Source organism: Rhipicephalus sanguineus, chromosome 2 (assembly GCF_013339695.2).
Source record: "Rhipicephalus sanguineus isolate Rsan-2018 chromosome 2, BIME_Rsan_1.4, whole genome shotgun sequence".
NCBI lineage: Eukaryota > Metazoa > Arthropoda > Arachnida > Ixodida > Ixodidae > Rhipicephalus > Rhipicephalus sanguineus.
This window is the reverse complement of record NC_051177.1, coordinates 119,892,745-119,906,182: the sequence shown is the minus strand read 5'-3', so window position 1 is coordinate 119,906,182 and position 13,438 is coordinate 119,892,745. Positions and strand designations below refer to the sequence as shown.

The 13,438-nt window shown below is 47.0% G+C and overlaps 1 protein-coding gene across 1 annotated transcript in view; it reads left to right on the top strand.

Annotated features, from left to right (window-relative positions):
• The first annotated feature begins 466 nt into the window (after nucleotides 1–466).
• LOC119383588 (integrator complex subunit 9) overlaps nucleotides 467–13,438 on the top strand; it is a 35,011-nt gene continuing 22,039 nt past the window's right edge. Inside the window, exons 1-10 of the mRNA XM_037651829.2 lie at nucleotides 467–827; nucleotides 915–1,042; nucleotides 1,524–1,587; nucleotides 1,669–1,731; nucleotides 2,300–2,439; nucleotides 3,441–3,524; nucleotides 3,672–3,792; nucleotides 4,677–4,766; nucleotides 6,045–6,201; nucleotides 6,923–7,103. Of these exons, the coding sequence (XP_037507757.1) occupies nucleotides 819–827; nucleotides 915–1,042; nucleotides 1,524–1,587; nucleotides 1,669–1,731; nucleotides 2,300–2,439; nucleotides 3,441–3,524; nucleotides 3,672–3,792; nucleotides 4,677–4,766; nucleotides 6,045–6,201; nucleotides 6,923–7,103 (1,037 nt within the window). The 5' untranslated portion in view covers nucleotides 467–818. The remainder of the gene's footprint in view (nucleotides 828–914; nucleotides 1,043–1,523; nucleotides 1,588–1,668; nucleotides 1,732–2,299; nucleotides 2,440–3,440; nucleotides 3,525–3,671; nucleotides 3,793–4,676; nucleotides 4,767–6,044; nucleotides 6,202–6,922; nucleotides 7,104–13,438) is intronic.

Genomic DNA, 13,438 nt, shown 5'->3' with positions numbered 1-13,438 from the left:
CAGCACTACCCTACTAAAGTAAGTATGTAAGGTACTTGTGAGTACCTAATGAGTAATTGACCACAGTGTACGTTATGGAAACGAGAGAAATTCAGGGAGGGCGGGAGGGCAGAGAGGGGGCTGCCGGAGCGAGCGGGGGACAGCGGCGACGCAGAAGCAGACGACGACGGCATCGTCTGCTACGCGGAACGCCGCCCCGCCGCCATATCAAAGCGGCCTTGTGCTTTTGAAACTTATTTCATTTTATACACAGCTAAAAAATCTACAAACAATATTCGTAGTTCTTAAAACTAAATTGGATGTGAAAGATGATAAAAGCTTTTTCTGTTGAGAGCAAGATAACATTTTTAATTGTTTTTGCAACTACCGTTAGAATCCAGACGGCGCTACCATCGTGTCCAAACTTCGTCCCCATGGGCTCTATGGACATGTCACTCCCTCCGACGCACCGACGCCGCCTGCCAGCGCAGAAACCTCTGAAACCCCGCGTACTACATCTCAAAATGCGCGAAGCTGGCACAATATCGTGAACTGTTTATCCGTATTGTATTCGAATTTTGCTTTGGTTTCCGCCGGCCAGCTGTATCTGTTGCGGTTTTGTATTTACTGACTGTTTGAAAGCGGTGAAATCAACCGCAGCTCTGAATGAGCCCGATTTGTTTACGCGCTCCGTGTTTAGAAAGCATCGGACATGTAACACCACATAATGAAAACGCTCCAATGCGTTTCAGGAATAGAGTTCCTTAACGCACTCTCATGTATGCAGTCACATAGTGACATCGATCTCGTTTGATTAGTTTCGTCTCGAGTCGTTCACAATGAAGCTCGTGAGTATGGCTTGCTGTTTTCTGGTTCTCGCATAAACGCTTGACGTCGACAGTCCTTTAACTAGGGTTCAATACCCTTTCTTTCAGTTCTGCTTGAGCAGCAACCCAAACAAACCATGCAGCGTACTGAAGTTCAAAAACACCCTCATCATGTTCGACTGTGGTCTGGATGCAACGTCCGTCCTCGGATTCTTGCCTCTACCGCTTGTCCTCAGGTGCTGAGTGATTCGCCTGATATTTGTGATTTGCCTGATTCTCACTTCCCATCTATTCCCCACTTTGCGGGAATAATATTAATTACCGTTTGTGATGTCATGCACAGTGTCGCACATCAACGCACCTTGTCATCGTGTGCCTTACTTGAAACCAGCAATGCCATGGTTTCAATGAAACTCATGCACGTCTTTTTCCCATCATCATCTTCAAATCTTGTTCGTAACACTCACATTTGCAGTCAGTAACTTTCCAATGCATTGTACTTAATCTGGCTGAAGCATGTCCACAGCATGCCTACAAAAAAAGTCTGCATTTACTTAATTAGTGACCGACATCTTGAGTAGTATTTCCTGCCAAAATTGAGTGCATACGTGTGTGTATATACATGCATAGTGTAGTGCTTCCCAAATTATAAGGTAAACATGGTCTGAGTATGTGACTTCAACAAATGACTTTTATTTATTAATTTTTTTATTTTAGCACACGGCTCTCAAACTTGCCCCTGTGGACTCCAAGAGAGGCCGGTGATGCGCAGTTAGAAGGGGTAAGAGACGATGTACATCTCGACGCTTTCTGGTCTCATGTTTTCAAGTTCCTGAGTGACAAGTGCCGTTGTTTTGTGCAGGAATTCAAGGAGGCAAATGGACGTGTGTTTGTTGACAGTGCTCCAGAATTCTGCCTTCCAGAGGTGAGAACGCAACAGCAGGAGGATATTGCCTGCAGGCAGATCCAACTGCGCGAGATATGCTGGCAATCATATATACATTCGCTTCATTCGCACATCTTGATTATGTGTTTGTTATGCGAACACATTAGAAACATAGTATAAAAATTTTCTTAATCTTCTGCATCTACCAGGCCAGCCTTCGTAACTACAAAATATATTGCTGATACTGACCACTTATATGTCGCATGGCGCAAACTTGGAAGCGTTTTAGAAAAGATGCGGTGCTCATTACTGCTTGCTCGATTCATCTTTGAAGTACTAGTTGTACAGCATGCCTCGTAACCACACCGTGGTTTTGGTGTGTAAAACCACAAAAGCTGCTGCACTCACGATGTCGAACTTTAATAACTGCTTCGTGAAGACATTCTCCGAAATATCTGCTAAAATTGCATCATTGTGAAGAGCAGATATAATGTCAGGTCACGCAAAAGGGAACTGCACAATGTCTGATAGCCACATAAAATCGTGTATGCATCACTGTTGTTGCATCGTCATCCCCGGTTTTATTTGTCTTCGTGTTTTATTGCAGACTGGTCTGGTCGACTTTGCCGATATCGATGTCATCCTCATCTCCAACTACCAGTCCATGCTGGCATTGCCTTATGTCACGGAAAGGACAGGCTTCAAGGGAACCGTCTACATGACTGAGCCGACCCTTCTTATCGGAAGGTAGGGGAAAGGGGTCTCATAGCACACTATCCAACATTAACGAGATTTCCCTTTGACCAAGTTTGTTAGTGGCAATTAGTATATAACACCAAAGCTATGTTTTCAAGGTTCCAGAGCTGTTAATGGTATAGTTTTCTTGTTGGCAGTCATCAGCATCTAAGCAGGCGATGCAAGCACGTAGTGGTTGTCACTACTATGTACACTGTCGTCCTTTATGAAAGGGAACACTCGAGCGCATGGACTGCGTTCTGCGGCAGCTGCCAACAGCGCCATAACCGGACAGCGAAAGGAAGCACGTCTGCTTTTGGCGTCATCTAACGGCAAACAAAATAACGAGTCATGACCGGTGGAGAAGCGCTGTTAGATTACGCCCCTTCTCTGCTCGCGCAACAGGTCGACTCCCTTCTATCTACACGCTTCCTTCTATCTACACGCTTCGAGAAGTACGACTCATGCAATCTAAAATTTTGTAGCAGTCTGCTTTTAATCTACAAACTGCGTTGAACCATTTTCACTGTGCATTACCGTATTTTTAAGCATTAACAGAAGGTAACGACGCAGTTTTGTTACTTGCGCACCAAGCAGAGGACTGAATGTTACTGGCTTTTGACGGTATTAAACACCACTTATGAAACGGGATATTCTCACCGTGAAGCATATGCATTATTAAGATTGACCTTTCATATTTTGTTCTGTTGATATACTGATAATGAAATGCCCTCATGCTCCCACCATTCATAGCAGTAGAGTAGTGGTTACAGGTTTCACGTTTGCTAATAACAGTTTGCATTGTGCAAGCAGAGTTGTCACGACATCAGTACTGCCTTTCTGGGCAGGGCAGCGTGTCATGTGCTAAGCATTTGTATTCGACGAGGTACCTCAAGTTTGCTCAAAGTGCTGCTGTTCTTTACATTAATCGTGCGTGGCCTTTGAGTCTGCGTTTACATCAGTAAAGAACTGTCACGGGACTATTCGGTCACTTACTCCGCTTACTTTTCCAGGCAATTCATGGAAGAACTTGTCACCTACATAGAAAGAACTCCGAAGCCGAGAACTGCGACCAGATGGAAGCAACAGGCCCTAAAGTAAGCTTGTGGCTTCTTTCATCTGTATTTTTGATGATAGCTAAATCATTAGCAAAATTATGTTTGAGTTGGTTAGGATTTATTAACTTTTAAAATATGTTTTGGTGACTGCATTTTTGTTTCTGCCATCTTTACTTTTCTGGTCAGGTTTCTACAGCTTCCATCACTCGACTTGGGAAAACCGAGGTCTTGGCGGCAGTTGTACAGCATGCAAGATGTGAACATCAGCCTTTCCAAGGTCAAGGTGGTTGGGTTTGCTGAGAAAGTGGTGAGGACTCTTTTTTTTTTTTTCTCTCTCTCATTTTGTGAATGCTTCGTCTTGCTATTATGAGGGTAGATGTTGCTTGTTTTAATGTGGACCGATCTCCCCTTCCTTCATTTCTTTATAATGTCATCCATTCATCGTTTCATCAGCTTGGTGGCATGGTGACCATCTTCAACTGTGTCTTGCTGCTTTAGCCCAGACCACTTGTGTGTCATTTAGTACCAATGTTCATTCATTACTGCTTTCCTGTATACTCGAGGGCGGCGCCAAAATTTCTTTTTCTTGTCAGAGGAAACATAGCACCGTTCCTTTATTTCCTTTGATAGTGTAGGAGTGCACTTCATTACTGAGCGCTCTATGGAGGGTAGAGGGTGGGAGTGGGCAGAAATCATGATGGTCAGCTGCCACGTTTTCTGCATGCTGTTCTCATCTCTTTAAATTAGCCAACAAAGGTGCTGCCATCTTCCCTTTTGAACATGTATGCCAATGTCTGCTTTTGGCGGCCCGTCAGCGGATATGACCTCTGCAGTTTTGCTCCCATGGAAGAAGGCCAAAGACATATTACACGATATCAGGTTAACAGGTAGCCTTACAGTCTTCAAAACACAAAAACTATATTACTTACCGCTGTAAGAAAAGGGAATGTTTACGCCCTAGGCCAAATCTTGTCTTAGGCAAAGAAAGTTCAGAATTGAGTTGTGCTTGACTGGCATTTTTCATGCCATTCAAGTTTTTTAAATAAAAAGAAAAGCGTCTGCTTTAAATGCTTGTTTCTGATTCATAATTGTGTTGTTGTGAAAACACCCATCAGTGCCTTTTTTTTCCCCAGAAAGCTGTTATTTTATGTGTGTGATGAGTCTGAATATAACTATTTGTTTTGCCTACAGGACGTATTTGGAATGGTTCAAGTGTCTGCAGTCAGCTCTGGTTATTGCTTGGGCAGCTGCAACTGGATCGTCACAGCTGACCATGAAAAGGTAGGAGCCTTTCGAAGCTCATTCTCTTTTTTGCTATAAGTTGTCCTTTTTAACCCTTTGAGGGTTGGCGAAGACCATAGTGAAGACCAACCATAGGTGGACAATGTAGACAGAACTCACTCATACTCGCAACTCACCAAAATCAGGCTCAGCCAGGCTCATTTAGACTCATAATCACCCAAAATCAAATGCTGCTATACTCCCACTGACTCACAGACTTCGACTGAAGTTCATTCAAGCTTTTTATGAGGTTTTGACCTCTGCTAACTGAAGCTCATGCCTACGTGAACTCACTCAGTCTCACAAACGGCTCTGAATTACTGTGTGAGTCAATTGATGAGCAAGTTTACGGACGTGTACGAGTAGCCACCATTAACATTTTCTTAGTCTCGTTTGCCTTCTAGTATATCAACAATTTTTTAACTTTATTTCTCCTCTTTCCATGCAGCAGTTAAGGTACATCGGTCCTTGTACCTGTGATCTGGTTACATTGTGCATGGAAATGCTGATCACCACAGATCTGAGATTAGTAATTTGCAGGGCCACATCAGCTGTCACTATGCATAAACTGTTGCATAACAGGCATGTGCCTAACCTTGTTAACGGAGCAACACCTCAAGAATTGCAAGAGAGTGGATAAACTGGGACAGATGGTACAGGTTCATGGTATGATCACGCAAACACGTGTGACACAAGACGGGCAGGACACAACAAGGGTCGGCGCTGGTTATGTTTGCACACCCATGCCACGAGTCACGCCGCAAGAAACGCAGTCGCACCAAAGACGATGAAGAGATTCATTCATGAACAATCTTTGGTAACAGCTGCCCCTACACGCATGTATGTTTCTGGGTGGGAAGAAGAAGGAAGACTCCTGGGCAGTATTCTTGTCTGATGGTTTCCACAGGATTAGCACTCAGCGCCAACAAGTGACGTTCGTGGCGTGCTGTCTAGCATAGTTGATGCTCTGCTGAACCACACTGGACTGTAGGGGGCCAAACGCGTCCGGCGCTAGTCTCCTGAAAGTTAAAGTACTTCTGAAAACGGTCGCCTGAAAGATACCGGCCCTGTTGTAAGGATGAATGTACAGAATGGGTGCCGCTATAGCCTGTCACCTAGAGACGAAACCTTATTGCGGTTATTCTGCATCCTCCTGCAGTGGTCATGGGACCGGGCCCCTAGGAGGTGTGACGTTCTGTTATTTTCCGTCGAATGGTGTTCTGACCTGTCAGATCAAAAGAATAGGTGGTCTCACTAGTTTCTTTCATCTTGTGGCAGATTGTGTACATGTCGGGCTCGTCGACGTTAACTACGCACCCAAAGCCCATCGAGCACGGACCCCTGAGAAATGCCGACGCACTCATCCTGACCAGCTTGACGCAGACACCATTGGCCAACCCAGACACCATGCTTGGAGAGTTCTGCATCACAGTAGGTGAGAGCACAAATGGACAACAACGATCAAATTTTCGTGTTTCTCCAATTTGTACAGAAAATTAGAAAATTGCAGTTTTAGTGCAGGCACGAAATGCTGCTTGACAGGGAAGCACACCCCTGGCACACTGAACAGGCGTGGGAAGTAGTGCAGTATCACACATGTCATTTGAAGTACACGTTGGAGAGCTGCACATGTCAGAAATGGTGTCGTACGAATCCTTCAGTGAATTCATAGTTCAATGGATCCAGGTTACAGGAGTTATGCACTGTAGGAGATCATGCATACTTCACTGTAAATCATAATTATGGCTCTGAGTAGCCAGCCACTAGATGTCTCTAAATGTGTTTAATATTGCGCGGTGTATTTGTTCTATATGTGGCAAAGTCCTGTAACTGCGTTAGTCTAGTATATCATATGGCTTGAGTCAAACATAAAAATAATTCGTCGATGTTATTCTGAAACATTCCAACAAAAACATGTTGAAGAAACACAAGAGATGACTGCTGTTATCCTCGAAGATTTATTTTGTAACAGCAGCAGTCCTGTTGCTCACAATTCTGTTGTGTCTAATCTGATACTTTCTTTTTTTTTTTTTTTCAAAATTGTAAGCTGGCTTGTGCTGTCAATGATGTGTACATTTGCGCTACATTATGGTCTGCCTTGTGAAATCAAATGCAAATGTGACCATTTCCTAAGCTCACTTCTGTGCTTTTTGCAGCCATGACTGTCAAGATGGGGGGTAATGTGCTCATCCCTTGCTACCCTTCGGGCGTGACCTATGATCTCTTCGAGTGCCTCTCTGGTCACCTGGAGACCACCGGGCAGGTCAACGTGCCCATGTACTTCCTGTCGCCCGTGGCCGAGAATTCGCTGGCGTATTCGTCCATACTTGCCGAATGGTGAGTAAACACCAACGTCCCGGAGTATTATTGTGACCGTATTCTCTGCCATTTGATTGCATGTGTTTTCACTAGTGATGGACAAATAGTGAAGTCGAGGTTCAAATTGAATAGTTCGAATAGTATATATATGACATGTTATAAAGAAAAAGGGGAATTTTTGGCTTGACCCAACTAACTTGCCCAATATTTTTAAGAATGGGAACTAGGCATGTGCAAATGTCACTTTTTTTGGTTCAAAGTGAAATGGAAGCAACTTTGAATAGCAGCAGGATTTGAATAGCAGTAGGGAGCAAGTTATAAGCATTAAAATATGCTAAATTTTAAAATTTCCTATACTTAGCACATATAGGCCCATTTAACAAGCTTTTAAACTTAATTAAAATGGCTGATTGCGCGAGTTGGTGATTCATGATACTTAGAAATACGAGCGCATAACTTGTACAGGGACTTGGGAAGACAAGGACAAGCGCGTACTACCAACTGAACGCCACTGAATGGTCAGGTGTTGCAGTGGTATCTTTTATTTTTTATCGTTTATATTTTCTTCGCTGTGTTCTCTTATCGGTAGGGGTGTGCAAATATTCGAAAGTTTCGAATATTCGTAGAATATTACATTCGAAATATTCGTCGAATATTACATTCGAAATATTCGTATCGATTCGAAAATCGTGTTTTCGAAAAGTTTCGAATATTCAATAACTTCGAATATTCGAAAAATTCGAATATGCGATTCAATTATCATGCATGAAATAACTCGTCTTCCACATTTCTGCTGCGTTCGTATAGCTAAAAACGTTGCCGAGAGGAGCGATAAACATCGTAAGTACACAGAGGCACGATATCTGCCTGCGACGAGCGTCCCAATACGTATGATTTATTGCTGGTGCATCTCCGACGTGCAGCGCTGTTGGCGATCATGTAATCGTACATTTTCAATATTATGCGGCCGTAACGTGCCGCACTACCACTCGTTCACCATGCGGGACCACTTCTGAAGAAAGACAGTGACTCATGGGACTGGTGGCGGACTGTAGGCACCTTCAGATACCCCACTCTGGCAAAGCTTTGCCGCATGTAACTCCCTATACCAGCCACTTCTGTTCCAAGCGAGCGTGCCTTTTCAGTGGCAGGGAGGGTGTCTCTGTTACAATGGAGCGCCTGCTGCCTGATCATGTGGAGCAACTCATATTTCTTCATGATAACGTGTAGTCATTACTTTCTTTGTGCCGAGATATTTGCTTGTGTTGTGATGTGCATTGTGCTAGCCTGGACATTGTGTTCTAGAGATGGCAGTGTATGTTGTGTTGCCAGTCAGGCTGTTAATGTTTTATTTCTTGAAATAGCTACATGTTAAATAAAATATCGTTACTGTGGAGGCATTTTTCCTTTGATATTCGATTCGATATTCGAAGGTGGATATTCGTATTCGATTCGTATTCGAAAAATTTGATATTCGCACACCTCTACTTATCGGCTGTTCTTGCAATACTTCTACATTTCGGTATGTATATGTCAGTGCTGTCGAAATAAACGTTCAGTTGGTAGTATGCACTTGTCCTTGTCTTCCTAAGTCCCTGTATAAGTTACGCGCCTGTACTATTTCTAATTTTAAACTTAAAAAAACAATTAATCGAAGTGAAGCTAATATGTGTGGCTTTGCGGCATTGTGGATTTCCCCTGGATAGGTGGTTTCACGGCGTAGTACCCTAACACTGCAGTGAAGCCACATTTACAGGGAGGTTACATGTGGTCAAGTACTGTCTATTCCGGATATATCGAACTCGAAGGGTATCGCGAAATAGTTTGATATGTTGATAATTCGAAATATAAAATATGCGTATTTAAGGCTTAGCAGGTCTCGAAACAGTTTCCGGAATTCACAACAAGCACTAACATGACAATTCGCTCACAACTAGTATGCTAAATAACAAGGTGGCAACTTCTTCTTTTGCAAGTTACCGCAGTTTATTTCGCGCAAAAATAGTTCGTGAACTTGTCTTGCTTCTTGCGTGCCGTCAAGTTCAAGTCATCCTAAATATTGTCATGTGGTCGTGACGTCGACGAAGGCAGCAGTGAACACGTCCGATATGAAACTATTTATTTGGCCGAACTTGTGGCCGAGAAACTAAAAGTCAAACTACAGCAATACACTGATAGCGGCGGACAGAACGTCGACCGTCGATCAACTGACAAGTGGTCACGCGCGTCGGCTTTTATACAGGCGCTATCGAACTTTCCAGCAATATCGCTGGTGGCGGCGTAATCTCTAGACAAAGCTGGAACATTCGCGTGCGGGGTGCAATTTTAACAAACCGATCTACTACAATCGCGACGCTTCTAGAACACTACTTTGCCGACAGCGTCGAGCGTTGATAACCGTCCCTGCCGGTCAAACCCGAATACATCAAAACAATACAAGAAGTGGGCGTGGCATTGTCCCCCTCTGAAAAAGCATCGTCCTGATGCTTGTGAAAGAACATAGAAGAGAAAAAAAACAAGTGCATACACAAATAAATTACAATAACAAAGGACAAAAAAAATAGAGTCCCCAGGCTCGCTAACGCGCAAAATATGGCTTAAGGCGCACGACATGGACGACTTCAGGTCGCGCACGGCGCCGCTGAGAGTTCGTAATGCCGTCAGGGACAACCTCATAGTCAAGTGCGCCGAGGCGTCGAAGTACCCTGTACGGTCCGAAGTATCATCGAAGAAGCTTCTCACTAAGTCCTCGTCAGCGTATTGGCGTCCATACCCATACACGGTCACCGGGTTGGTATTCCATGTGGCGTCGTCGAAGGTCGTAGCGGCGGCTGTCAGTCGTCTGCTGGTTCTTGATCCGTAGGCGGGCGAGCTGTCGTGCTTCTTCGGCGCGCTGTAGGTAGGTGGTCACGTCGATGTTTTCCTCGTCGGTCATGTTTGGTAGCATGGCGTCGAGCGTCGTTGCTGGGCTCCGTCTGTAGACCAACTTGTACGGCGTCATCTGCGTCGTTTCCTGTACGGCCGTGTTGTACGCGAAGGTCACGTACGGAAGGATGGCGTCCCACGTCTTGTGTTCGACGTCGACGTACATGGCCAGCATGTCGGCAATGGTCTTATTTAGACGCTCGGTGAGGCCGTTGGTCTGTGGGTGGTACGCGGTGGTGCGGCGGTGGCTTGTGTGGCTGTATTCCAAGATCGCCTGAGTCAGGTCAGCCGTGAACGCCGTACCTCTGTCGGTGATGAGAACCTCTGGGGCGCCGTGTCGAAGGACGATGTTCTCAATGAAGAACTTGGCTACCTCAGCGGCACTGCCTTTGGGCAGGGCTTTTGTTTCGGCGTAGCGGGTGAGGTAGTCGGTAGCCACGACGATCCATTTATTTCCGCAAGTCGACGTTGGGAACGGCCCCAGGAGGTCCATCCCGATCTGCTGGAATGGTCGCCGAGGAGGCTCGATCGGCTGAAGGAAGCCTGCTGGTCTTGTGGGCGGTGTCTTCCGTTGCTGACAGTCTCGGCACGTCCTTACGTAGCGAGTGACGTCGGCGACAAGGCGTGGCCAGTAGTACTTTTCTTGTACTCGTGTGAGCGTTCGGGAAAGTCCGAGGTGTCCAGCCGTTGGGTCGTCGTGCAGGGCATGCAAAATTTCTGGTCGCAGTCCCGAAGGTACAACGATAAGGTAGCTGGCTCGGGCCGGAGTGACGTTCTTCTTTACGAGGATGTTGTTTTTCAAGGAAAATGATGCCAATCCTCGCCTGAATACTTTTGGGACAACGATGGTCCTGCCCTCCAGGTATTCCACTAGACCCTTCAGTTCTGGGTCGGCTCGCTGTCGTTCGGCGAAGTCTTCGGTACTTATGGCTCCCAAGAAGCTGTCATCATCCTGGTCGTCGGGCGTTGGTGGGTCGATGGGGACACGAGACAAGCAGTCGGCGTTGGAGTGTTTCCTTCCGGACTTGTACACGACAGTAATGTCAAATTCTTGAAGTCTTAGGCTCCACCGTGCGAGGCGACCTGAAGGGTCCTTCAAGTTAGCTAGCCAACACAAGGCGTGATGGTCGCTCACAACATTGAAGGGCCTGCCGTAGAGGTAGGGGCGAAACTTTGACGTAGCCCAGATGATGGCGAGGCACTCCTTTTCTGTTGTGGAATAGTTGACCTCTGCTTTAGACAGCGACCGGCTAGCATAACAGATAACCCTTTCCAGTCTGCCCGTCCGCTGCACAAGGACGGCGCCGAGTCCTATGCTGCTTGCATCGGTGTGAATCTCCGTATCGGCGTATTCATCGAAATGCACAAGTATCGGAGGTGTCTGCAGGCGTCGTTTCAGTTCATGAAATGCTTCGACTTGCGCTGTTTGCCACCTGAATTCGACGTCGGTCTTTGTGAGCTGCGTTAGTGGCTCGGCGATCCGTGAAAAGTCTTTGACAAAGCGTCTGTAATAGGCGCACAAGCCGAGAAATCGGCGCACGGCCTTCTTGTCGGTGGGTGGCGGGAAAGCGGCGATGGCAGCTGTTTTCTGCGGGTCTGGGAGCACTCCAGTCTTGCTGATCACGTGACCCAAAAACAAGAGCTCCTCGTACGCGAAGCGGCACTTTTCTGGCTTCAGGGTGAGCCCGGAGTTCTTGATTGCTTGAAGTACGGATTGAAGTCGCTGGAGGTGTTCGTCGAAGTTCGAGGAATACACAACGACGTCGTCCAAGTAAACAAGGCAAGTCTGCCACTTCAAGCCAGCTAATACAGTATCCATGACTCGTTGGAAAGTCGCAGGTGCCAAGCAAAGACCGAAAGGCATGACCTTGAACTCAAACAGGCCGTCCGGTGTTATAAAGGCGGTCTTTTCTCGGTCTCTCTCATCGACTTCAATTTGCCAGTAGCCGGTCTTGAGGTCCATCGACGAAAAGTAACTCGCGTTGTGGAGTCGATCCAGGGTGTCGTCTATCCGTGGGAGAGGGTACACGTCCTTCTTTGTGATTTTGTTCAGGCGACGATAATCGACGCAGAAACGTAGGGTCCCATCCTTCTTCTTCACTAACACCACGGGAGACGCCCACGGGCTGTTGGATGGCTGGATGATGTCGTCGCGTAGCATTTCATCAACTTGTTTCTTAACGGCCTCCCGTTCCCGCGTCGAAACCCGGTAGGGACTCTGACGGAATGGTCGAGCATTTTCTTCTGTTATTATGCGGTGCTTAGCAAGGGGCGTTTGTCGGAACCGCGATGACGACGAGAAACAGTCCCTGTATTCCTACAGAAGGCGTCGAAGCTGTTGCTGTTGGCGAGCGGGAAGACTTGGGTTTACGTCGAAGGGTGGCTCAGGGATCGTCGTCGTAGCTTCGTCAGAATCTGAAAAGGCAAACGCATCGCTGACGGCCAAGATTTCTTCGATGTATGCAATCGTCGTGCCCCTGCTCAGGTGTCTGTATTCCTGGCTGAAGTTCGTTAGCATCACGCTTCCTTTACCTTCATGCAACCGAGCAGTGCCCCTTGCGACGCAAATGTCACGGTCTAGCAACAAACGCTGATCGCTCTCGATGACACGTTTGATGTCTTCAGCTTTTTCGGTGCCGACGGAAATAATGACGCTGGAACGCGGCGGAATGGTCACCTGCTCTTCTATCACATTCAATGCATGGTTCCCTGGCGTCGCGCGGGGCGGGAGCGCTTTATCTGAGGTTAGTGTTATTGACTCGGACCTCAGGTCGATGACAGCGCCGTGTTCACCTCGGAGGTCCATTCCAAGTATTGCATCCCTGGAGCAGTTTTGCAGGACTACAAAGCTCGCAGGATAAGTCCGGTTATTGATGGTGACTCTCGCCGTGCAGACACCAATCGGCGTTATCAGATGGCCTCCAGCGGTGCGGATTTCGGGGCCTTCCCAAGCGGTCTTAACTTTCTTCAACTTCGTGGCGAAGGGCCCACTGATGACGCAATAGTCGGCTCCAGTATCGACGAGAGCGGTGACGTGGCCGTCGATGAGAACGTCAAGGTCGCTAGTTCGTCGTCTTGCGTTGCGGTTGGGTCTTGGCGTCGGGTCACGGCTGCGTCGGTTTGTTCCGCTGCTTCCATGTTGCGTCGTCGGGTCTTCGGTCCGCAAGATCTCGTCGTCAGGGGTCTGTCTGGTTCGCATCGTGTTCTGAAGGTTTCGTCGCGACGTCATCGGCGGAGGATCTTCGGTAGTTCGTCGTACAGCAACCGCACCTCCATCGGTTGCTGCTCCTAGTTTTCCGGATACGGGCTAGGCGACCGGCCCCGGTTTGGTCCAGTGTACGGCCGGCGGTGCGGTGACATGTAGCGGCCGGGCGACGGCGAGCGTGAAGGACGTCGTTCTTGCCACTGCGTTCCGGTTAGGTAGTCGT